Source organism: Dipteris shenzhenensis, chromosome 18 (genome assembly GCF_047967505.1).
Source record: "Dipteris shenzhenensis isolate YYH24624 ecotype China chromosome 18, Dip_SZ_1.0, whole genome shotgun sequence".
Taxonomy (NCBI): Eukaryota; Viridiplantae; Streptophyta; class Polypodiopsida; order Gleicheniales; family Dipteridaceae; genus Dipteris; species Dipteris shenzhenensis.
The window spans coordinates 51,961,634-51,988,847 of record NC_141613.1 but is presented as its reverse complement, the minus strand read 5'-3'; the positions used below and the strand labels follow the sequence as shown (position 1 = coordinate 51,988,847).

At 46.2% G+C, this 27,214-nt stretch overlaps 1 protein-coding gene across 1 annotated transcript in view; it reads right to left on the bottom strand.

Moving 5' to 3' along the window:
- The window catches only part of LOC147891398 (putative serine/threonine protein kinase IRE4), a 364,420-nt gene that overhangs the window by 152,097 nt on the left and 185,109 nt on the right, over positions 1-27,214 (bottom strand). The window contains exon 13 of the mRNA XM_087389248.1: positions 8,223-8,308. Coding sequence (XP_087245374.1) covers positions 8,223-8,308 — 86 coding nt within the window. The remainder of the gene's footprint in view (positions 1-8,222; positions 8,309-27,214) is intronic.

The following is a 27,214-nucleotide window of genomic DNA, read 5'->3' as shown; positions in this document are numbered from 1 at the left end:
CCCTGCCTCTAGAGTTCCCACGTCCTCCTGCATAGGACTGGTTTTCTTGCGTTTGCTGCATATTCTGATTTCTACCACGGCCTGTAGATCGGCCTCCTCTACCTCTGCCAGCATTTGAGTAGAAGACAGTTTCTTTTGAAGTTCCTGCTGAAGAAGATGCACCCCCATTTCTCTGCTCTTCAGAAATTAGAAGAGCAATCAACTCCTCAAAATCAGGAAAGTTTTCACGGACAGCAATGGATGTTCGGAACTGTGCATAATCCTTTCCTAGACCATTCAAGGTCACAGAAACCAAATCGTCATCATCCACTGGCGACCCAATGGAAGCAAGTGCATCTGCAATTTTCTTCACTTTCATGTGGTAGTCATTTATGCTCAAATTTTCTCTCTGCACATTGTGCAACTCCTGTTTGAGTTGCATTTTCCTGGCTTGCGTATTTGTGCTATACATTTTTGCCAAAGTATCCCATGCCTCCTTTGGCGTATTTGCATCCTGAATATGCACAATCATGGAGTCCGAAATACTGATAGACAGCCAGTACATAACTTTCCTGGCTCTCTCATGCCATCCTTTGAATGCCTGCATTTCCTGTTGACTAGGAACATTAGGAAGAACAGGTTCTTCTTCATTTCCTGTAATGAATTCCCAATAGCCTTTTCCCATCAAGAAATTCGTCATTCTAAACTTCCATGCCTGGAAGTTGTTCTTGTCAAGCTTTTCAGTGACAATCTGTGAAAGAGAATCAGATGCCATTACAGAACACTGCAAAATATTCTGTCACTGCAAAAAACATAGCTTTTTGCCTCACACGGGCAGATCTGCAAAACTGACGAAAGTGGTATTTCACCACACAGTCACTTCCTAGTGACGATTTTGCATCAACAGGCAACAGGCATGAATCTGTAACTCCCAATATCTCTGCACACAGGCATACGATGCAATTTCTGCGGCACCTTTCCACCGACTAGCCGCGCAGTGGTCGCACAGCAAAAAACAGGGCCTTTTTCTGAGTGTCTGCGAAGAACTTCCGCCTTCAAAACGGGCCCCGAAACGGCCTCAAATCAGAAAAATAAAGTCACTCAGGGCTTCGCCCTGTCCCGCAGCATATACTGCGCTCTCACCACACCGCGAAGGGCGTCTTAATCTGAGACAGTGCACTCCTGCACTTCTGGCTGTGCTACCTGTAGAGATTTGCTCCCAAACTCGAAATAGGAAAGCAACACTGGTCCTCTTACCAGGACACCACGAACTTGGCTTGCTTTCTTGAGCTCCTTACCACGAACAAGGCTCTGATACCATGTGAAGATTGTGGGAGAGAGGGAAGGAGTCTCACTTGAGGCTTTCTCACATGCACAATGGGGGAATACACACAAAGGTGGAGGCTGAAAACAGTTTTCCTCTTCTTAGTTGTGTAAGCCAAAAGAACTCTAGTACAAAGAAATAGAAGAACCCTATATGTGGGTCTCAAACCAAACTCAACTAACTAAGGTGGCATACTAACTGAGCCACAAACTAGAGTAGATAAGGATAGCTGTCATCCAGCTATTATTCGTGGGCGGTGTACCAACCGCATCTCCAGCTAACAGGTCGGTGACATAAATGCACAACAGTCACCCTGGCATATCGCGAGTGGAGCTCGATATCTCAACAGTTGTTGACTTCCCACAATGTATGGCCTCACTTTTGCCTAAAATTGCAGCATCTTTAGGTAAAGTGGTCTGCCCACCACGGCCCAATGGCAACTCAAACAGATTTTGCATTCTTTGGGATACTGATAATCCCACACTTGACTCTTATTCGGTCACGGTGAATAATGTGAACATGGGCAGTGCTTTTTATAAACTCAAATGGGGTTTATTTGCAGGGGCCTGTTTTGAATGCAAAAAGTTTGGACACATGGCTTCACAGTGTCCACTGAACCTACATAAAATGCCTCATGTCACCTTGCCAGTCCACATGCCCACTAAAGATGCTCCTACTCCAGTTGCAAACAAAAACAAAAGCAGTAGACAACATTCTGGGAGTCAGGATAAAGGCAAAGATTCAGTAGCTACCAATGCGAATCTGACTTCACATTCACCTCCTGCTACTCAATCCTTGTCCAAAGGAAAGCAACCTTCAACTGATGGCTGGCAGAGCCCAAGAAAGGTTATTTCTGCTCGAAGAATTCCACCCCCTCGCACTTGGAATGGTGCCTCTTCTAGCAGAAACACCCCAGAGATCAATACAGGAATTGGGATTACATGGGCTGCAGTAACAGCCAGCAGAACACTCTTCCCTGAAGAAGAGGTTGCTGCTTTGATGTCTACTTCTCAGGCGGCTACTTCTTCTCAGGGGCGAGGCCTCGACCCTGAGATAGAAATGCAAGGCTGACCTCATGCATTTTGCTGCTGTACATAGTTGTTACATTACTATAAATATCTGTATATATGACTGCTCACATCACCTGTTTTACACTCAATGTCCAGGGCATGTGTGACAGTAGGAAATGGAAATCTGTGTGGTTGTACATCAACAGATTTCAACTTGACATAGTGGCATTACAAGAGCACAACCAACATATTTATGCAGGCAAGACAGGACACTACTGTGGGTATGACATTTTCTATGCTGGGAAGCACTCTTTCTCAGGGGTTGTCCTTCTGATCAAACATGAGCTTCAACCAGTCATTGCATTAAATGACAACAAAGGCAGATGGCTTGTTCTCCAATGCATTATTAGAGGAGAGGTGTTTGAATTTGCTTCAGTTTATGCACCTCAGTCATCTCGAGACAGAACTGTGATTTGGCATTCTATGCAACAATACCCGTGGAGATCTCATGCCCACATATGTGGGGATTTCATGCTTCCAAGTCCTTCTTGGCTAGGAAAGGCCACAGGATGTGCAGAGAGTTCTTCAGGACTCATGGACAGAGGTCAGCAGGGAAACAGCTCCGTTCTCTTAGGGCGCAGGATGGTAGAGTCAAGAGAGATCTAGACGAAGTCCGAGACTTGGCGACAGATTTCTACAGATCATTGTTCCAGGAGGAGCCCCCAGACCCTCGTGGCCGCATTTGCAGGGAGGAGGTGTGGAGATCTACACCGCGGCTCGTGCAGCCCAGCATGAGCGACGCCCTTCTCGCCCCTTTCACCGTGGCGGAGATGCAGGATGCGGTGAGCGCTATTGATGGGCAAAAATGCCCAGTTGAGGATGGCCTCTCTAGAGCTTTCTTCACCACCTTTTGGGAGTAGATCCACCGGCCCTTGCTCGCAACCTTCCAGCATATCTTCTCCAGCGGGCAGATGCTAGAGAGCCTTGCGACTATCACCCTCCTCCCGACCGCCTACAAAATCCTCGCCAAGATGATCAATAGCCGCATCCGTCCCCTGCTACACGACTTGATTCATGACACCCAGACTGGTTTTGTCCAAGATCGCAGCATTTTGGACAACATCTTCACTTTCTCAGAGGCGACGGAATGGGCTCAGCACAGCGGCCAGCACCTTGCCATACTCCTTCTCGACTTTGAGAAGGCGTACGATAGGGTAGACTGGTTCTTCTTGGAAGGTACACTCTCGGTTTGGTTTCCCGGACGAGTGGATCAAAGGTATTGCTAGCCTTTACAGATTGGCCTCCAGTCGGGTTATCATCAGCGGCAGGACGGGGGAGAGATTCACACTCGAGCGCTCCGTGCGTCAGGGCTGTCCATTAGTGCCCTACCTCTTCCTATTTTTTGCGGAGGCCATGACCCACTTCCTTCGAGCCCATACCACTCGTCTTCGCGGGATGCGTCTCCCTATTCGAGATGATGCAGAGCTTCTGGACTCCGAGTATGCAGACGACACAGCCCTATATGTGCAGGATGATGTCGAGTCACTGGAGCGAGCGAGACTGTTCCTAGAGATTTTTTTCCTTGCGGCTGGGGCGAAAATCAACTGGCATAAGTCAGTTGGTTTTCTTACGGATCCGGGAGCCAGCTCACACTGGGGTATTTCCTTGGGGATTCGCTGGATCCCTAGAGGACAAACGACACGTTACCTGGGATTCCAAGTAGGCCTGGACATCACACCAACTCAGCAGTTCTTGCCGGTCCTAGCCTCCATACGACGGAAGCTTGCTTTCTCGAGCACGGCTCGGCTTTCCTTGGCAGGCAGGGCCCTTGTGGTCAACTAGGTCCTTCTTGCCACTGCTTGGTATGTGGCCTCTTGTTGGTGTTTCTCGAGATCATGTGTAGCCCAGCTGAGGAGACTGGTGCGGAACTTCCTATGGTCTGGTTCAGACGGTTCCGGCACCACCAGAGCTAGGGTCGCCCTGGCAGCCGGTCATTCTCCCCCAGACAGAGGACGGCCTCGGCATCATAGATCCAGAACTGCAGAGTCAGGCACTTCTTGGCAAGTTAGTCATCCGCGGTCTGACCCCAGGAGGGCAGACGTGGAAGCTCTTGCTACAGCATGGTCTCAGCGCATGTACTCCATAGAGAGGGGGTGTTTGGCAGCCTTCTATCCGATGGATCTTCACTTCAACTCCTTTGACTCAGCCCCGTTCCCCCTTCCTCCGTAGCCTCATCTCGGTCTGGAGGAAGTTGCGACACAACCTTTCCCAGGTTCCCCCTAGCTGCCGAGAGGAGATAGACAGACAGCCCTTCATCTAGAGCAGCCAGATGACAGATGTTACAGGTCGCCAGCTTGGAGAGCGATCCCATATCCCTTGGGCGCTCTGGGCGCGTGGGCCCGCGCGCTCGCTCCGGGTTTAGAGGGACGTCTACAGCCAGCTGAGCCCTGGCGAGCTGGCAACGGCAGTAGGTACGGCACGTGGGCTCCAGGCTCGACGAGCGGAGATTGATGCTGCCATTCCTGCAGGTTGGAGGATTCCCATAGTCACCAGACAACTCTTCCCGGGAGATGAGAGGTGGCTAGGACAGTTTACTCCACGAGGCATTCCTTTGGTGGTTGCAGGCCTCTTCTCGGACTCCTCGGTACACTTCTTCTCTGTCACTGATGATAGTCGCCTACAGAGCAAAGAGGCCGTGATCGACCCCCAGCTTCCCTGGCAGCGCCTTCGCATTGTAGGGCTGCAAGGGAAGACGTGGCATATAGACCCCCTGATTATGCAGGACCAGGATTGGAGACTCTGGATATGGGAGGGCCGTTCCTTGACAGAGGTGGAGTGGGACCCAGGAGAGTGGCGTTGGCCACCATCGAAGACCTCAGAGAACCCTACCCCCTGTTTTTCTTACAGTGCACGCACGGGTCGGCGTGCTCTTGGGGCTCTCCAGCGCAGGCTACCCACACAAGCAGATAGGTGGTATGCCCAGGGGATATCTTTGGTCTTTCTTCGCACTTTCTGGAAGACTCTTTGGGCTAGCTGGCGATTGAGGAAGATGTCCTACTTCCTTTGGATGGTGGCGCACAAGGGGCTTCCAGTTGGCAGCTGGCTGAGGCAGATGGGGCAGGAGGGGCTTTGCCAGATGTGTTTTCAGGAGGAGTCCCTGAAGCACTGCCTTTGGAGCTGCTCGCATGCGCAGACGGTTTGGAAGGGAGTCATGGGGATCTTAGCGAGGGCTACACCCGAGCTAGGACCGATCACTTGGGGAGCCGTTTGCTGGTGCAGCACTAAGACGGGACATCACTTGGCCTATGAGTTCTCTAGACAGGATCCCATCTTTTTCATCACGTAGGCCACCTGGGCATACATGGACAGCTTCCCTTGGCATCTGACAGAGACAAATGCAGGAGCGATGCCTCGGCACCCAGTTTGGGAGATCATAGGGAGCATCGCAGGCTGGCATATCTGGACTTCCAGATGCGCGTAGACTGTAGGAGCTCAGACTTCTTCTGCTACCCAGACCCTAGCAGACATTTGGAGCACGATCGTTCACACGCTCAAGGGTCAGTGGGATCAGATTCAAGGAGAGTCTCGGGCAGGGAAGGAAAAGAGATGACGTTTCCTTCGTGACTGGGACCACCGGGAGTTGTTCTTCCAGCACTCTACTCAGAGTCTTCAGCGGCATTATGCCCCTCCACTATGGCTGTTTGTCCACTCTCCGATGATTATGCCCTGAGAGGCTTGTATTTAGCATTTTGACTCCTCGGGCTGAATCCGTTTTGTGATTGCAGCCCGCTGGCCTTTAGGCCTTCTTGTACTCTTGCTTTCAAGTAATATAATTAGCACTACTTTTTGCGCAAAAAAGTCTAGACCCTAACGCGATCACATTCCCCTTGGTTCATAGAGGATTTGGCTCTATGGAGGTGTACCCATAAAGTATTTGCAATGGATCTAAGGGAGTTGAAATGGATTGATGTAGGGAACCGTGAGAAGAGCCTCCCATTTTTTTGATACACATTGTACCCGTTCTCTTTGAGCTTATGTTGAAGATCTAGATGATACAGTGGTGGAGGATTGGTTAGGACAAACGGGTCGGGAGCACATGGTCATAGTGCCACCTTCCAGATTGCTTTCCCTAAAGACAAGTGTCGTTGTGGTGTGTATTGGCAATGATTCATTTAGAGAGGAGCGAGAAGCTCAACAAAGTGATATTCAATGGCCTGTAAACCAATGTATAGCTAGGCTGTGAGCCTCGACTGGTTGTCGGGTGAAGGGGGGATGCTAACAGTAGTAGGTGTGGAAAATGTGTTGATGAAGCAAGGTGGAAGCACATGTTGATGGGGACGAGGAAGGAGAAGAGATATTAATGGAGGGAAGTAGGGTTGAATGCTTGCACCACACTTACCATGCTAGGTTAGGGCTGCTAATGTGAGGAGAAGATGCCTTTAGAACATATAGAACAATGGGGCAATGACAAAAGGAGCAAACCATCCACATTATTCTCCAATGGGACTTCAAAACGATGGACAATTGACGCAGACACACAATGAAACAAGAAAAATCCATTAGCCATAGTAATGGTGGTGAGCCCATAGATCAAGCTTTTAAAGATCCCTCTACTCTTGTTTGGTGTGTATTCTTGAACTATCAAAGGACTCATTGCCCATTGGCCCTTCGCACCTAATCCCTTTTCCTTGGTCCTTCCTCCATACTTCTATGTAGCAATGAACAAGCTTTTATAAGTGAGGCACCTTTCCGAATGACATGTAGACCTTGCTCTTCTCCTTTAAGGATTGTTTCCCTTAAGGGGTCAATAAGAACACCTATCACTTTAAAGACCTCTTTACAAGGGTAATCAGACATCAGCTCATGGGGGTTACATATGGACAGGCTGATGCCATTTCATGTCACATAAGAGTGGAAGGGTTCTGTGTCTAGCTCTGGGGCCAAATCTGCATGTCGCACACAAGAGTTCAAGCCATTAACACCTATGTACATAGACCTATTGGTTGTGTGCAAACAGAATTTCATGCTAGCAGTAGTGTTGACAGTGAGTGTGCATGTGTGTAGATGGAGATCACACTAGCGCAGTGTTGAAAATGTGTATGTGCACGTCCATTGACATCAGCTTCAGCACTCATGCAGGCTGAGGGTGCATGTACATAGTACCACCCAACAGACTCGTTGGGGTGCCGGGGGCGGGGGGGGGATAGGGCATGTGGGGGGAGAGAAAAAGAATCTACTATACTTAAAAGAGAGACATTTAGAATGAGAAGCCATGGCAGCAGCGTAAGAAGGCTGCTACATAGGCTGCAGTAGCAGGCTGCAGGGGAAAGAGTTCCATAGGGAAAGGGCGGGGTAGACGCATGGCAAGGCCTTGGAGTGGTAGTGATAGATGCTGAGCTCAACTAAGCTGAGGAGTGGATGGCAAGGAGTGCACTGCAGTGGGGTTGACCATGCAGACTGCCCTGCGTGGATGTAAGGGTCTTCCGTCCCACATAGATTCTGTTGTGAAGTAAGGGTCGGCAAAAACACATTTGACGATAAGGTACGTAGGTAGACTTCTAACTAGTCAAATCCAATTCTAGGTGCCATAAGTTGAACCTAAGGGGGGTATCATATTGTATTGGTGGCATCTTGCAAGGAAGACAAAATCCTAATGCCTCCATCTAGGGGCTTTATGCAAGAAGGTGAACGCCATTCACACACTCATATGCATGTACTGGTGTGGGCTGTCTCCAACATACATACATACTGCATGCAGGCACAATCAAGTACGCCCTGCATGCATGCACAAACACATACATGCATGCACAAAGAATGGAGGGAAGAACACATCCCACACAAAGGAATGGAGGGAAGCACGCACCCCAAACACACAAGTACCAACGAAAAAATCAAGCCTCGTCACTTACTTGTCTATCAAGTCCCTTGCCTCATATGACATGCCCTCATTGCTAGGCCATACTATGTTCCTATTGAAGATGTTGTCAAAAATGATCTGTAAGAAAACACATCCACAATCTAGTTTAAGAGAATTAAATGTCGATGGGAAAGAAAAAAACACTTGCATGCTCTCTCTCTCTCTCTCTCTCTCTCTCTCTCTCTCTCTCTCTCTCCCTCTCCCTTGCCCCAGCCCATAGAGGCTTGTATGAGATCTTCTTTTGATGTTGTATCACTTTGTCCCATAGACTCGCGAAGTCTTTTGAGGATGTTAATATATCTTTCTTTCTTTCTTTCTTTCTTCTCTCTATCTATACATACATACATACGTAGTATATATATTTGAGAATTTAAAAACTTAAAAAGCTCTCAAGGGTGGTTTTTTGACAAGTTTTTTAAAGGAAGGTTGAGATTCTTTTGGGCTTTTCTAGAGCCAAACATCATGGTGATAGCAATTGCAACCATCTAACTTACAATCCATATAGTCTACTATAAATGAAATGTTCAAACAAAGCTACAAGGGTCCTCTCTTGAGTGTGGTTGCAATGCAATGTTCAAATGAAGTCCATGCTCTTTCATAACTTACCATCAACTTTAATGATCCATAAACACAATAATTTTGAGAACTAGAAGGTTTTGATATATACACTCAAAAAACTATTTCCTATCAAAGGTTAAAACCATCTCAAATTTATCAAACTTACAATCCATGTAGTCTATTACAATGAGTTCAAACAAAGTTAACTACAAGGGCCCTCTCTTGAGTGTGGTTGTAGTGCAATGTTCAAACAAAGTCCATGTTCTTTCATATCCTACCATCAATCTCTTTGATCCAGAAACAAAATAATTTTGAGAACTAGAAGGCTTTGATAGGTACAATCCAAAAAACTACATGCACATGTCATTTGCTATCAATTCAAAGGCATAGCTGAAAAAGCTCCATGATATCAAGATTAGTTGTCTCGGTGAGATTATCCTTGCTGCAAGTCAACGAGGACTATCAATAACCAAATGCCCTATGTAACAACAAACAAACAATTGCCCCCACAATCTAGCATAGTGCATTTGCTAAATCCAAAAGCCCTTATAAAGACAAGGATGCTCAATGGTATCTTGAAGGTGGCATGGTTCAGGCTCTCCAATTTAACCATGGGGATGTTAGAGCATGTAATGTTGTAAGAACTGAGAGACATCCACTATTAGTAAAACATTTTCTTCCCTATCGCTTCCTCGAGTGGACAGTCTAGGCCATCCCCAATTGATGATTGTTGAGGCATGGACAATGTCTTCCTTGTCATACTTATATTGAGAAAGAATCAGCACACTTCTTTGACTAATGGGGTTTGGTGTGGTACAAGCCCAAGCATGCTCACCTTGTGGTAGTTTTTGTATTGGAACTTGATCAAGATGCATCTGGGCTAGCTCTTTAGAATTGCATCCTTGTTTCATAATCGATCAATGACCTCTAAGGATGCTTGATGATTGATGGTTAATCCAATGACAATATTTGGCAAGACTCCTCTTTAATTTGGGATAACCATGAAGGCACATATCTCGGAACTAGTCCTTTAATGAGCAAAGTATGCCCTCTTGAAAAGGCTTTTACAATCATAATATGATTGCAGTTTGATGTGAATCAAAGTGCCTCTCAAAGGGATGACATACGGAAGAGGGCCAATTGGTAATAAGCATGGCTTGATCAAACATTTGAATCTTCAAGGAAGCATGAGCCCATGCTACCACCATTAGTAAATGGGGATGGTAGGTACCATGCACAATCTCTTGTAAGTTAGCAACTCAAAGCCTATTTATAAGAGTGAGCATTAGCAACACTTCTTCTTTGTAGAGTACATGATCAAGGCTGTCTATTTGAGAGTGGTGTGAGAGATAGTATACTTTGAGTGTGAAACTTCAATTGTCTAAGTGTACCGCTTGGTGACCATGCATGGGAGAGATCATCTTCACAAAACCGAAAGAATTGTGTTCCATTCTCCCTTTAAAGCCTGGTGCCAAATCGAGGCATGGAGGATAGAACCAACCCCCCTTGAGACGATGATGGCTTCAAAATAATGGATGTATTCATTCCAGCTCATATTGTGCTATTTCTCATCACTACTAGCTAATATTATGCTAATGCATTGTATTTTAATAAAAAATACTCTTAAAAAAGTGTCTTTTTTGTCATTCTTCTCACAAAATGCCCATCTTTCAGTCCCCCCTCTTTTGTAAGGACTCCTCGGTCGCTTTTTGCAACTCCTCATCTTTGCATAGTAGCCTCCTTTAGCATGGGGCTAACATTGAAACTACGGATCCATCCTTCAGTAGCTTCTTCACCTTTCTAGTCCTTGCTCTACCTTCTTGCTTGCTAGCTAGATGTTTGCTCAGCAGAACGTTGCATGTTCTGAATTCTTGGGAGTAGGCAATTCTTGTTTCCACTCTTCACCTCATAAACAAGAATGATCCTTTGACATTAGCGTCGCTAATGGAAAGTCGATTTTTTGATTGGTGGCCATTTCTCTTATTAGCTAACAATGATTGCAGTTGGGAGAAAGCTAGATTGTGGAAGACCACCTTGTCCGGAGGATTTTTTTTTTTTTTTCAAAAAAGAGACTTCTATTAAGTAAGAAAGAAACCCGCTAGAGCAAGCTCTCTGCAGAAATACACCATGCTAAGCATGTAATAAAAAACACCTCAGAGGAATGAGGTAGAAAGAAACCAAGGCTGAGGCTGAAAATGCCATCTCAACCCTGTAGAAGTCTTAGCAAAGAAGGGCGAGTCTCTCCAATCTCTGAGAAAAGTAACTCCCCTGGAGGAGGCTGCTCGAGATGATCCCTGCATGGTCGCCCAAATGGCCATCAGAGTGTGTATCGTATCTATCCAAGTACTGGCCAAGATCTGAGAAGGGTGAACCTGAGAACCCTCCAAAGCCTCAGTGCATCTGGCTCTCCAAATGTGCCATGCTACAATCCTAGCTAGGATCTCCCATGGAGAGTCGACCGAGGAGTGAGCAGCCCTGAAAAGAGTGGCCGGAACATCCTCTAGAGAGCACGACTCCACAAGGTGTCATTGGATGTGAAGAGCCCAAGAGAAATCAAGTCTCTCAAAAAATACCTGGGGCCCTGAAAGAGTAAGCCAAGCCACTGATCCCCAGGTCATATAGAAAGGTAGGCGAACAAAAGTGCTGAAAGTTCTTGCAATCCCCTTCCATATGATTCTCGCCTGTCCACAATCCCCAAGGCAGTGCTCTATTGTCTCCAAAGTAGAAAGGCAGCGAGGGCAAGAAGGATCAGCTCCGAACCTGGATCTCCAATGGTTTACTGCTATCCCACCATGAATAGAAAGCCAAAAGAAGAGAGTGATTTTTCTGTTCCAGTGGGATTTCCAGAGTCTCTTACAAAAAAATTTCTACAAGTCAGCAGGAATCTGAAAGTTCTCCCAATGATGAGCTTTGGTGGGCCTCCAACCCCTACAGCTGAGCTGGAATTTCCTGGCATTACTGACCGTGTAACGAAAGAAGGGGATGCCCTTCTCTCGGTGCCCTTCATCTATCCATTCCCATTCCCCAGGGTCCCACTGCAAAAACTTAATTGAGACACCTCCATAGAGCCACAGCCTCCATGAGCCAAGGGCGAGGAGAAGCAGGTCAGGATCCAAGTACCACTGTGAAAGAGAGCCATGCTCCATGAAGCCCACTATCCTGACTAGCTGAAATGGTACCTCCAGCAAGATATCGTTTGTGGATCTGGACAGCCTGCCCCCCGAAGAAACATAAAAAACTAAGGCATCCTCATGTGTGTCAAGAAAAGCAATCACCTGTAAAGGAACTCCCAATCTGGAAAATGTCCCCATCCAAGTGGAGCAAGTAGTAGGCATGTCATCTGTGTCCACCTAATCCAAGGGCAAGGCTGCATCAATCTGTTGGACTCTCCTTGCACTCCCTCTGAGATTAAGAACCATCTGGGCCTGTCGGTCTACAGGATGCTTCCTGAAGGCTTTCCCGCACAAACCTTGTCTGCGTGTCATGAATCAAATCAGGAAGAAAAACCTGTAGCCGCAGATTGATGGCTTTCGCCAGAATCTTGTAAAAAGTGCCTAATAGAGTGATGGGTCTCCATTGAGACACAAGATTCCTATTACCCCCCTTTGGGATGAGATGAATGAGACCATCTGTAAGTGAGTCCGGCATCTCACCAAAGTCCCATATGCCCTGCAGGGCTGATGTAATGTGATCACCAATCTGTGAAGGGCAAGTAATGTAGTCTTGAATTTTGCATTGGTGAAAGGTGCATCCAGAGAAACATACATCTCATCCTTCACCGATACAAGGATACACTGCCAAATAACCTCTCTGGCATCATCAATGGGCTGTGTGCCTGGATCTGCAGTAAGAAGGGATGCAAAAAAATTTGAAGCTACACGCATGACAGCATCAGGATCTGATTGCAACACCCTGTCTGAGTCAACAAGCTGCGAAACACTATCTCTACTATGTCTGGGCCCATGAGTAGAGAAAAAGTGTTTGTTGACCCTACCACCCATCTGAATCCAAAAGGATTCCCGTGCATGAAAGGCATATTCTGCTCTCTGATCCAACAATGTCTACAAATGAGCCCTTGCTGCAGCAAGGTGGTCCTGAATCCAAGCTAAAGGGATGCTAACTGCTGGGCCTCTTTTGCTCTTCCCTCTAAAGGGATGCTAACTGCTGGCGTATACCAATCTCACATCTGAGAATCTCACGTCTCCTAGAATCAGCGACTGTATGATAATAGTCACTAATTCCGGATAAGGCTACAGCTACCTGAGATGGGTGGACAGCTCCACCCTATATGTGAGAAACCCAAATTTGTAACATATCCTCCATGAGGCTCTCCTCTGCATAAAAAGCATCCGCAATCCTGACACTGGCAGAGCGTCCTCTCCGATGAGGCTCAAGAATCTGCAACACCATTGGAAAATGATCTCAGGTGGAAACCCCAGTAGAAATGCATACAGATCCTCCTCTGTCAAGTGCCCAATCGTCTACATAAAATCTGTCAATCTGTGCATGAATGGGCATGTGTATTCTCCTGTTCGACCAAGAGTACAGGAGTGATTGTGGCATAATATGAAAGGCATCATCCAACCAAGTGTCCCTGCCATTGAACTGAAAGAGGAAGGCATCCCAGGCTGCCCTCTCCAAAGAATGAATTCCACCTTATCTGCCTCCCTTTTTGTCTGAAGGCAACTCAACCATGTTGAAGTCGCCACCAATGATTCAAGAATCTGCAATGGGGGCCCAAGAGAGTAACTCCTTCCAAAAGGAGATCCGCTCCCCTCTGTTGTTGGGAGCATAAAGATTGAAAAGAACAATCTTACGCCCTCCAATCAAAATAATGATCCATTGAGCTCTAGAAGGGGAGATAATACCATGACCAGCAACCAAGGGGAAAATAGAAAGAGAGACCGAAATGCAAGTACCTCCCCTTGTGCCCATAGCAGGCGACCAGAAGGTATGTCCTGAAAGCATTTTGCCAATCACTGGCATCCAGCTTGTGTTCTTGGATAAAAAAGATATCAAAAGCACCTCCAGTGACACCTGGACGAAGCTGGTTCCGGATCAGCTGCCTACGGCGACGGTGTGGAACTCCGCCTAGGCCCTGTACGTTCCAGCTCACTATCCTCCTCGACAGGAGGATGCTGGATGGAAAGGCTTACCCGACCTAGTAGAGGAGACCAGCTTCCCCTGGGCCGAAACACTCCTGCTGAGGGCAGGAAACTCAACAGGTGAAAGGATCCCCACACCTGCTGAAAGGGAGGCCCTGTCAGAAGGAATCCCAATGACCGGGACCCCTAAGGTGGAGGGCACAAACTCCTCATCATCCATGAAAGTCGCCGAATCTACCAGTGCCGAAAAAGAATTCCTGATAAGCAAGTCTGGCCGAGGAGTGCGAAGAAGACCTACACTCGTGGAAGATGGAGGAGAAGGACCTGCCAGACCTCTATCAGCAGAACTGGAGCTGGGGGTTGAGGAGGCCTGTGGCTGGGGTGAAGAGGAATCAGGAGCCCTCATCTGCGCCTGCACTTTCTCGGTTGTCCTGACTGTGGCAGGAACAGCAGTCTGCGAGGAAGAAGTATCTGTAGCCCCCTCGTGGTCAGAAACTAAGGGGTCAGAAACCAAAGTGACTGGGGCTGGTGCAGCCCGAGACACTACAGTTCCACATCAGGAGGGGCCTTGTCCGGAGGATTGAAGAGATCAGCCGCAAGAAAGCGCCCTCTTCAAAAGCTTTCTACACACCAGCAAGCTCCTTTGGAGTGCACTATCAAGCTACTTCCTGCCTCATGATGTGTAGAGCCATATTAAATCCTTTGTGGAAGCAAAGATGATGGAATAACAAGCATATCAAATCGTTTATAGAAGGGCAGCATTGGGGTAAACCTTTCAAAACAACGATCATCTATACAAGGTTAACATCGAGATCGATCATAGATGGAACACATCTCTGAAGACTTTTTTTTTTCAAGAAAATTTCTTTATTAAGTATGATTGAAAACTGCAAGAGCAAGCTCAAATGCGGGAATACATCATGCTATGCATGAGGAAAAAAAACAGCTCAAAGGGAGCTAATAAAAATCCAAGGCAGAGGCTGAAAATGCCACCTCAACCCTGAGGGAGACTCAGAGAAGAAAGGAGATCCTCTCCAAACTCTGAAAAAAGTAACTCTCCTAGCAGTGGCTGCTCTGGAGGATCCCTGCATGGTCGCCCAGATGGCCATCAGAGTGTGTATTGTGTCGGTCCAAATACTCGCCATAGTCTGAGAGAGGTGAACCTAGGTACACTCCATCGCCTCTGTACACCTGGCTCTCCAAATATGCCAAGCTGCAATGCTAGCCAGAATCTCCCATGATGTGTCTACTGAGGCATGAGCAGCTCTGAAAGGAGTTTAGGGAACATCCTGAAGGGAACAAGACTCCACTGAGTGTCGCCGTACAATGAAAGCTAGATCTGGATCATGTCCCTCGAAGAACACCTGGGGGCCAGTAAGATATAAACATGCTCCTGAACCCCAGGTCATATAGCAAGGTGCTGTATGAAAGATGCTAAATCCTAGCAACACCTTTCCAGATCATCCTCGCCTATCTGCACTCCCAAAGGCAATGTTGTACTAACTCAACTGCTATGTGGCAACGAGGACAAGTAGGGTCAGTCCCGAACCTGGATCTCCACAGGTTTATTGCAATCCAAAGCCAAAAGAAAAGAGTGATCTTTATGTTCCCGAGGGATTTCCAAAGCCTACGCCAAAAGTTTTTCCGCACAACTGCAGAAATTTGAAAACTATCCCAATGAGGGGCTCTGGAGGGCCTCCAACCTCTACTGCTGAGCTGAAATCTCTGGGCATTTCTAACTGTATAATGAAATAAGGGGATGCTCTCCTCTCGGTGCCCCTCATCAATCCATTCCCGCTCCCCTGGGTCCCACTGCTGGAACATAATAGGGGAACCACTGTATAACCAAAGTCTCCAAGACCTTAGTGCAAGGGTCAAAATAACACTGTGAGTCCGTACGCCACTCCATGAAACCTGCAATCCTAACAAGCAACCTCCAAAAGAATATCAACAGAAGAGTTGGTAAGTTTGGCTCCCGACTGAACATCAAAGACTAGGGTATCCTCATGTGCATCTTGCAGGGCGATAACCTGTAAGGAGTTGTCCATTGATACCATGAAGCTTGGGGAAAGCATCTCGGAGATGTACACAAGGATGAGGGTCCTGGCCTCGAAGATGTCTGTGCCACCCAATGATGATGAAGGGGTGGTCTTTGAAGGCATTACCTTCCACTATTGCTATAAGGATGGTCGACAAACTCCCTAAGCATGCCTCACTACAAGACTCCTTGAGGAAAGCGGTGAAGATGCAACGGTTCCAGTTAAGTTTTGCCTCACCACACACTCAAACCGCCTAATGTCCAAGGGAAGAGGGCTCACAGGCATGGCAACATCTCGAGAAGGAGTTAAAGGAAATCAAAGAAGGTCTGAAAGACAAAACAGGGGTGGATGAACAATCACCATTTGAAGCTCAGATAATAAGAAGTGGTCTCTGGTGCACCGACTGCAATGGTTCTGGCCATGGCTGTTGGGAATGTCCATCGAAGCGTAAGGTACCCACTCTGACCTCCTTTTGCACATTTTGTGAAATTCATGGACATGATGCCTCTGAGTGTAGGTATCTTAAGGGGCTGAGGAAGCTTCTACCAGAGTATCCAACTGGGGAACCTCTAGTGGCTACAATCAACAGAGCTGCACCGACCACTTCGGGGCCAATTCCCCTAATTTCAGCCCCTGTGAAGGCACTTGAACCACCTACCTCTCCTACCATTCCACCTCCACTACTTCCTAATCCTCCTTTGCTCCAAGCTCCTGATTCCAATCAGATTGGGGCTCCATACTTCTATCCTCCACCCTACTATGCACAGTATCAACCACCTATGTCAGGGGGTGGATATGGATCCTCTTATCAATGCGGTCGATGGGGTGGGTTCCGAGGTGGACGTGGAGGTGGAGGCAGAGGTACCCACTTCCGTAGACCCATCATGTGCTACAGATGTGGTGAGTACGGCCACTACCAAGATGACTGTACACAACTATCCAGGGGACCCTCTTGTACATAGTGCAAGACAAACGACCACTACACAAGAGATTGTCCCAATGGTAGAGGGGAATCAACATCCCAAGTCAACATGATTGAAGTAGTAGTGGTGGGGGGGGGTGACAGACCCCATTTGATTGAGGCAGTGTTGGGGGCTGTGACAAGGTCACAAACAAAAGGTGACTGTAGTAAGGATGACTCAACATCAATATCAGAGGCCTCATCACCAACGAGTACCAACTCAATCACTAGGGAGCATCCCCAGCTCCTTCCTCCAAGGTGGACAGTGGGCTCACGAATGCATCATCTTGGTCCTCTTCTGCTAGTGGATCAGAGAGACCCCAAAGGGCTTCACAGCCATCAAGGCTAGTCACTAGTTCTAAAAGTACCTCAATTCCAAGTGGACAATCTATGCCTTCAAGGTATCAGGATGTAGTCAAGGCTGTCACCAAAGATCTCCAATCCACTTCTGAGGATGAAGGTAACACACCACAGTTTCCTTCCCGCAAATTCAGAACAGTGAGGTTTGCAACAGCGGTGATAACTCTAGGATAAAAAAGTCAGGAGGAACAAGCAGGCCCATCCACCCAGGAAAAGGGAAAACGAGTAATGGAAGAGACACCACAGGAGACACCAACTCTGAATTCAAAGTTACATTCCCTCCCTCATGTGAGCTTCGACCCTCAGCCAGAAGCTCGGTGGATGAGGGCACAAAAGGCTACTGCTATTGTACAGCCCTATTCTTTAATTGAAGATTTGATGGATTTTAGGCTCAACACCACCCTACAACAACTCTGTCTATTATCTCCATAGATCAAGCATCAAACTATTGCATTCCAAAATCGTATGCCAGGAGGTCGACAAAGGGGATCTATTTAGGGCGGGCCCATACCAAAGACAGCACCGGTTCAAGACAGGTTGATGCTAGACCACTGCTCAACCTATGCCGCCCTCACGTGTGAACAAAGTCCCAAGCTCACGGTGGAAATCAATGGGGTGGAGCTGAAAGATGGTGGTGCAGCAGTGAACATCATGCTGAGAGGTACGCTCCAACAAATGGGTTTGAAATTGACATATGTTGGTCGAATTTCAGGATAACCAATGCAGGATCAAGGATCCAAAGAAAGGGTATGAGGTTGTAGCAACAGACACATATGACAGAGGCTTATACAAGCTTGATGCTCAACCTTATGATCAGAAGGTATTGGTTGTAGCCAACACTTCCCAAGCTGATTTATGGCATGCCAGGTTTGGAGGGGGTTTCCATTTTCCGAGTAAAAACCCCCGCATTTTTAGGGAGCAAAAAATTCCAAATTATTTCAAGGAATATGTAAGTAAATATGAAACATTGATAAATAGATATAGATATAAATATACCTTTATATAATATACATATATAATGTCCAAGTGGTGACTTATTTTATGACTTTCAAAAATCCTTTCTTTTCCTTTCACCATTGCTTGGATCATGAAATTTTGAGCAAATATTCTCTTTACGGTTCCTCCGGATGACCTAAGAAAAATAAATAGTACCTTTTTAATAGACCCTCTAAGTGTATTTTGCCAGAGGAATATGGTTTGAAGAGCTTGCCCCAACCCTATTCTGCCGGCGAAATACCCTTGGAGCGCCTATGTAAAGGGGTCATAACTTTTGCTCCTTAGCTCAGATTGAGGAGTTGTAAAAAGGGAAAATGTTTAAAATTTAATGATCTATGCAATCGTAGGCTTAAAATTATACTTTTTATAGCTATAAAAGAGAAAAATTAAAAAATTCAAGATGTATATGAGAGTTACAACTTCTCCCTAATTCATATTATGGTAGGAAGGAGTTCAGTAGAGACCACATTTCCTTAAAAGTACTTAGGTTTAGAGAATTGGGAATATTTTTAAAATCCCTACCTTGCCTTCCCATATTTGATAATGTATCAGAGATTAATTTATGATCGATTATAATGGCTTCAAGTATGAGGTTTCTTATATCTTTTTCCTACTCATCCAAGGAATATGGTATACATTGTTATATGAGAGCTTCAAATATGGGATTGCTAAAGATTAGGGAAAGTCTTTTAAATTGATTGAATTACCATAATACTCAAAAGACAGTATGGTAGGGAGACATTTATAGGAGTTTCTAAAGTGTTCACTATTTGTTTATATATAGATGATGTTCTCTAAAATGAGGGTTATAATGAAAAATAAGTAAGTATATGGTTCCATAAATGAGAAATTAAGAAAGAATTGTATATTCCTTTGAGAAATATACAAGCATGGTTGGTGTAAAAAACTATCGCTCGGACTTTTCTGCTCGTAGGTTTTTGCTCGGAAACTGTGCACATCCTTTGTTTGGACATGTCTATCACAGGGCATTGTCCTACTTGTATAACAATAATATGACTCAGGGAATGCCAAAATTACAACAACCAGTAAATGAAGTGTGTGAGGGGTGTGCACTTGGCAGATTGCATTGCTTGCCATTCAGTAAACAAGGCAAGAATTGGGTCAAGGCAACCAGAGTGTTGCAGATAGTGCACAGTGATGTATGTGGCCCCATGACTATTCCCACGCATAGAGGAGCAAGGTACTTTGTGACCTTTATAGATAACTTCTCCAGGTTCACATGGCTATTTCTCATAAGGAAAAATCTGAGGTGTTCTATTGGTTTCAGGAGTTCAAAGCTATGGCTGAGAACCAAACCAATTCTAGAATTGGAACACTCAACTCAGATAGAGGGGCAAAGTACATGTCACATGCATTCCAGGGATTTTTGAAGCAGCATGGGATTAAACATCACTTGACATGCCCTTACACACCACAGCAGAATCCACTCCCTGAGAGGAAGAATCGTACTCTCATGGAAATGATGAGATGCATGCTGAAATTCAAGAGAGTCTCAAAGGCTTTTTGGGGAGAAGTAGTTGTGATAGCCACTTATATTCAGAACAGATGCCCTACCAAAGCTTTGATTAATGTGACTCCATTTGAGGCTTTGTATGGCTTTAAGCCAAAGGTTAGTCATTTCACAGTTTTTGGCTCAGTGGCATATGCTTTGGTTCCAGATGCACATCAGACAAAGCTTGATGACAAGAGTGTCAAATGCATTTTCGTGGGGTAAAGCACTGAAAGCAAGGGATTTAGGCTTTATAATCCAGCTGCCAGGAATCTAATAATCAGCAGAGATGTTCTCTTTGCTGAGAATGAGTGCATGCAGCCCGCTAGTGCAGACTTGCCACCATACGATGACACCTCTTTAGACATCATCCAATTTGAGGATGATGAGACAGAGTCTCCTGATGCTTCCCCTTCTACTTCTCATAGTTCAGATGGCTTGCTACATGTTGAGGATGGCTCTCCCTCAAATGTTTTAGATTTGCAGCCAATTAATGAGAATAGACAGCCTCATGTTTGGAGACATTATCAACGTCGTGAGGCCGCTAAAGATGTTGATGCAGCTCCGAGTGGTACAGCAGAGAAATCTATTCCACGTTGGGCAAGGTTAACCATTCAAGATGCTAAGGATCAGCCTACTTTGGGGAAAACCAGGGCCAACACTCAGAAAATTCAGAAAAAGGTCAATTTTGCTTTGATGACCTCAGTGATGAAGCTGAAAATGAGCCTCAAATCTTCAAGGATGCTCAGCATAATCCAGCATGGTAGAAAGCTATGGAAGTTGAGATTAAATCCATTGAGAAGAATGCCACATGGGACTTGGTTGATGCATTTATTGGAAAAAGTGTGGTTGGCACAAAATGAATTTATAAGGTGAAATACCATTCAGATGGCACAGTTGAGAAATACAAAGCCCGTTTGGTTGCCAAGGGGTATGCACAAGAGGAGGGGATAGATTATGAGGAGACATTTGCTCCAGTGGCCAAGATGACCACCATTCATTCTGTCATCTCTCTTGCTGCGTTTTATGGTTGGTCAGTGTACCAGATGGATGTCAAGACCGCTTTCCTCAATGGAGATCTTAAAGAGGAGGTCTATGTACATCAGCCCAAAGGTTTTGAGGTGAAGGGACAAGAGCACAAGGTATGCAAGCTCAGGAAGGCTCTATATGGGCTGAAGCAAGCACCTCGTGTGAGGTATCAGAAGATACATCAGTTTTTGCTGTCCCAGGGCTTCGTAAACACTCATACAGAGCCAAATCTGTATGTTCTGCAGCAAAAATCAGAATTGGTCATGTTGGTACTATATGTGGATGACATTATACTCACTGGCAGTGATTTGCAGCAAATTACAGCAGTGCAGTCCGCTTTATGTCACAACTTTGAGATGACAGATATGTGGATGACATTATACTCACTGGCAGTGATTTGCAGCAAATTACAGCAGTGCGGTCCGCTTTATGTCACAACTTTGACATGACAGATTTGGGCCTATTGCACTATTATCTTGGCATTGAGTTTTGGCAGACCCATGATGGGATCTCTATGTCACAGAAAAAGTATTTGAAGGGGTTGTTGTAGAAATTTAAAATGGAGAACTGTAAGCCTGTGGCTACTACATTGGAAAAGGAATTCAAGCTGAGTAAGCATGATACTGCTGAAAAGTTTGATGGCACTTTGTACAGGCAGTTGGTTGGCAGTTTGATATATCCATGCTCCACACGGTCTGATATTGCCTATGCCACACGGCTTTTGAGCCAGTTCATGCATTGTCCCACGATCACACATTGGAATGCAGCAAAGAGGGTTATTAGATATGTCCATGGCACTCTCTCTCTTGGCTTGCATTATGCTTCAGATTGTGATCTAAAGCTGAGTGGTTTCACCGACTCAAATTGGTTAGGGGACATTGACGACAGACGGTCCACTACTGGCTATTGCTTCTCATTGGGTTCAGCTTGTATTTCATGGCTCAGTAAGAAGCAAGAGCGAGTCTCTCTTTCCTCCAGTGAAGCAGAGTACAAAGCTGCAAATTCAGCCACTACGGAGTTAATGTGGTTAAGGAAGCTTTTGCATGACTTGCATCATGCAGAGGATGGCAAAGCAAACTCTATCTTCTGTGACAGCCAGAGTTACATTGCCATAGCCAACAATCCTATCTTTCATGCTCGCATGAAACACATTGAAAATCATTATCATTATGTATGGGATTGTATTTTTTATGGCTTCACTGATCTCATCTATTGTCCATCTGAGGACAATGTGGCGGATATCTTCACTAAAGCCCTGTCAACAGATCTTTTCTTACGACATCGACATGGCTTGGGGATCAGAGACATTCTCACAATGTCAAGGGGGGGTGTGAAGTGATTCACAATGACATTGTTTTCATGTACTCCCATAGGTTGCATATGCATCTGGATGAATTTGTGCAACCATGGTACTTTAGGTACTGCAGGGTACACCTGAGATGTTTCTAGGGTACTTTCAGCCATATCTTTGAGGGGGGATTTGTAAGAGATTACAAAGATATGATGTTGTAGGCATAAAGTCAACCCTATGGTTGACCAATAGTACTTGGGTACTATATATACCAAGTACTTGTATTGTTTCATTTAAACATTTCTATTGGAGCTTTCTTGTATGTGCACTCTTGCTCACTTGTGTTCACAACCTGTCTCCACTTTGTTCCTACAGAACATAGGGGTGACAGAGAGATGACCATGGGTGAACAAGGGGTGAACATAGGGTGAACATAGGGGGAACTAGGGGTGAACAAGGGGTGAACATGGGGTGAACATAGGGTGAACTAGGGGTGATAGAGAGGTGAACATGGGTGAACAAGGGGTGACATAGAGGTAAACATGGGTGAACAAGGGGTGAACATAGGGGTGAACAAGGGGTGACAGAGAAGTGAACATGGGTGAACATGAGGTGAACATGGGGTGAACAGGGGTGACATAGGAGTGAATATGGAGTGACATAGAGGTGATAGAGGGGTGACCAAGGGGGGTGACCTAAGGTGAAATAGGGGTGACTAGGGCTGAACTTGGGTGAAAGAGGGGTGAACGGAGGGTGAATAAGGGGTGACACAGGGGTGAACAAGGGGTGAGGGATCAACTTGGGTGACAGAGGGGGAACAAGGGTGACAGAGGGGTTAACAAGGGGTAAACAGGGGTTGAACATGGTTGAACAAGGGGTGAACATGGGGTGAACAAGGGGTGAACACGGGGTGAACATGGGTGAACAAGGGATGAACATGAGATGAACATGAGGTGAACATCGGGGGTGAATAGGGGTAACATAGTAGTGAACATGGAGTGACATAGAGGTGATAGAGGGGTGACCAAGGGGTGACCTAAGGTGACATAGGGGTGAACATGAGGTGACCTAGGGGTGAACTTGGGTGAAAGAGGGGTGAACATAGGGTAAACAAGGGGTGACACAGGGGTGAACAAGGGGTGACAAAGGGATGAACTTGGGTGACAGAGGGGTGAACACAGGGGGAACAAGGGTGACAAAGGGGTGAACAAGCGATGAACAAGGGTGAACATGGGTGAACATAGGGTGAACTAGGGGTGAACACAGGAATGGCAGAGAGGTGAACATGGGTGAACAAGGGGTGACATAGAGGTGACAAAGGGGTGACTAAGAGGTGAACAAGGGTGACATAGGTGTGACCTAGGGGTGAACTTGGGTCACATAGGGTGAACGTGGAGTGAACTTGGGGTAAACCTAGGGTGAACAAGGGGGGGGTGGCAAAGGGATGAACTTGGGTGACAGAGAAGTGAACATGGGGTGAACAAGGGTGAACATGGGTGAACAAGGGCTTAACATGAGGTGAATACGGGGTGAACATGGGTGACATAGGAGTGAACATGGAGTGACATAGAGGTGACAGAGGGGTGACCAAGGGGTGACAGAGGGGTGAACATGAGGTGACCTAGAGGTGAACTTGGGTGAAAGAGGGGTGAACATAGGGTAAACAAGGGTGACACAGAGGTGAACAAGGGTTGAAAAAGGGATGAACTTGGGTGACAGAGGGGTGAACATAGGGGGAACCAGGGTGACAGAGGGGTGAACAAGGGGCGAACAGGGTTGAACATGGGCGAACAAGGGGTAAACATGAGGCGAACATGGGGTGAACAAGGGGTGAATAGGGGGTGAACATGGGTGAACAAGGGGTGAACATGAGATGAACATGAGGTGAACATGGGGTGAACAGAAATGACATAGGAGTGAACATGGAGTGACATAGAGGTGACAGAGGGGTGAACAAGGGGTGACCTAAGGTGACATAGGGGTGAACATGAGGTAACCTAGGGGTGAACTTGGGTGAAAGAGGGGTGAACATAGGGTGAACAAGGGGTGACACAGGGGTGAACAAGGGGTGACAAAGGGATGAACTTGGATGACAGAGGGGTGAACATAGGGGAAGCAAGGGTGGGATGAACAAGGGGTGAACGAGGGGTGAACGAGGGGTGAACAAGGGGTGAACATGAGGTGAACAAGGCATGAACAGGGGATGAACATAGGTGAACAAGGGGTGAACATAGGTGAACAAGGGGTGAACATCAGGTGAACATGGGGTGAACAGGGGTGACATAGGAGTGAACATGGAGTGACATAGAGGTGACAAAGGAGTCACCTTAGGTGACATAGGGGTGAACATGAGGTGACCTAGGGGTGAACTTGGGTGAAAGATTGGTGAACATAGGGTGAATAAGGGGTGACACAGGGGTGAACAAGGGGTGACAAAGGGATGAACTTGGGTGACAGAGCTATCCCAATGTTAAGATACCTCCAAAACCCTGGCATGGTCAACCTAAGGTATGCTTGCTAATGTGAAGTTGTTCGGTTCCTCTGCTCCTACCACTTGGTGACTTCTCCAGTACCATCACTGTGTTCAGCCAGCTCATCATCTATGTGGTCATCCTCTTCTTCTGCAGATTCATGAATGTCTTCTTCACTAACATTAATGTGCTTAGCTAGTTCATCATCTCCTTGTATAGCACTATTAGTCTCATCAAATTCTGCTTCCTCTGTTGTGACCCCATGGTCTTTTTTGTGGTATGAGGCATCCATGTCGTGTGTCTCCATTGCTGCTTCATGGTCTTGTCTTTGAGTCACCCTGCTGACCTCTCCACCACCTTGTCTTGTACTTGTGGTCATCGCCTGCTAATACATGTGGGGATTATTACAAAGACCAAAAGGCATCCGTTCATACATTAGGTCAGCCAATACCAGGTGTAGATGCTTCCTGGCTCACCTCTTGCACCGTCTGTGAAGTACCAAGATGGGCTTCAGTATCCTCTTCTGGGCATAACTCCACCATGTTGATGGCTAAGGATCCCAAGGCCCCCATCCAATCCAAGATGGCAGCTTCTTTCTGCTCTGGTCCAGCATGTTCCAACAAGTATGTCAAGCTCTCACCATCATCGTGTGCAGTTGTTGTTGCATAGGTTTCATCTTGGAAGGGTGAGTCCTCCACATAGGCCAGTTTTTCTTTCTATATGGGCCAATCTCCAAGTGCCAATCGTTCCTCCACCCCTTCATCTTCTTCAAAATCCTCTTTCCCAAGTTCCACAGGTTAGTGATGAGCCTTTCCACCATGTCTATTTCTAGGGATGTGGATCCCAAAGGCAACCGAACCATGGCCCTTGCTGACCGTAACCATGGTCTACCGAGAAGTAGAGGATGTGTTTGCTCAACCTCCTTCATATCAAGTACAATAAAATTGGACAGGAATGTAACTCCCCAATCTTCATGTGAACATGTTTGATCGTCCCCATAGGCATCACCTTGCATTGATCCGCCATGTGCACTTGAAAATGAACATTAGTTCTTGACCATGGGCAATGTTTGAAATTGAAATCAGATTTTGCCTCAAATCTCGAACATACCAAACATCTCGGATATACTTAACTTTCCTATTATCAAGCTGAATGGGAATGTGCCCAACTCCGATGATGTCTTGAGAAGCATCATTGGCACATGTAACCTGTCTGCCATGAACATGTGTGATGTACTCAAACCACTCTTGGCAAGGAGTCATGTGCTTAGTAGCACCACTGTCGATATACCATGTATCACTTGCAACAAGGGAAGCATCCTCTGATTGATTTTCAGCATTCAAATCCCCCCTGGCATCCATCTTCTCATTAAATGCAGCAAACATAAAATCTCTATCACCTTGGGTAAGATGAGCTTCACCATGTGCATCTGAAGCACGAGTTTCAGTGGGGGCAACAAAATTACTGCTAGAGCTGTCCCTTTGCCTCTTCTTTTCATTGGCAATCCTTTTCTGACACTTTGCGATGTAATGCCCTGGCTTCTTGCAATAATTGCATTATCCTTTTTCTGATTTTTGCTTGAACTGCTTGCATTCCCCTCCTTGGGTTGAGTTGTATGGCTGTGTTTAGGCTCAAACTTTTTCTAAAATTTGCCCTTTCCACCCATGGCAAGTGCTTGCTCACCTTGATGAGAGGCTTTGGCAAAATTTGAGCATGTCTCCTCTTCCTGCAACAAAAACCCAACCAACTCATCGAACGAGAGTGGGGCTGCCTTGAGAACAATGGTCAATGAAGTGACGAATGTGCCATATGAGGGCGCTAAGCTATTGAGAGTAATAGAGACGAGCTTCTTGTCTTCTATTTCCTCATCAATACTTGCGAGCTAATCACATAGATCAGTGATCCTGGCAATATGATCAAGATCCTTGAGCTGATTTGTCAAGGCAATGGCCCTTGCCTCATTCTTAACATGATACATGTTTGCCAATCTTTCCCATGATGCCTTTGCATCCTTGCATGACTTGATAGTCGTCATAATGTGCCTCTTCACATTTGTGGCAATCAAAAACATCGCTTCGGCACTGCGGCAATCAAACTTCTTCTACTCCTCCGTCGATGCTATGGGACTAGCAGGAGGGACTGTAGCAATCTGTTGTCGGCCTATAGTCTGATCCGAAGAAGCTGTGCTAGATGTAGATGAGCCTGCTACACTCACCTCATCCCCACTAACAATATCCCACAAGCCCTTACCAACCAAGATGTTCTTAAGCATGAATGACCACAAGGCATAATTTGGTCCATCCAGCTTGTCACCCTCTGACAAATTGCCAAAACTGTCTGAAAGAATCGACATGATGCAAAATGGGATACCCACAAGCTGCAAATGTACCTGCAAAAAGAACTGCAAGTCCCAAAAGTGCAACTGGCTACAAATGTGCCTGCAAATCCCAAACTAATACTGGCTGCAAATGCAAAGTATGACTGGTTGCTTTGAAATGCCACTGACTGCACAATGCAATCACTGCAAAAATGGCATCAACCAATCATTGCACTCTGCTGCAATCTGAAGTGCAATCCCAAACTGAAAATGCACAACCCAAATCTGAAAGAGCGCACCCATGAGTGCTCAAATGCATCCAACGGAGCCCAAAAGCATCCACAACT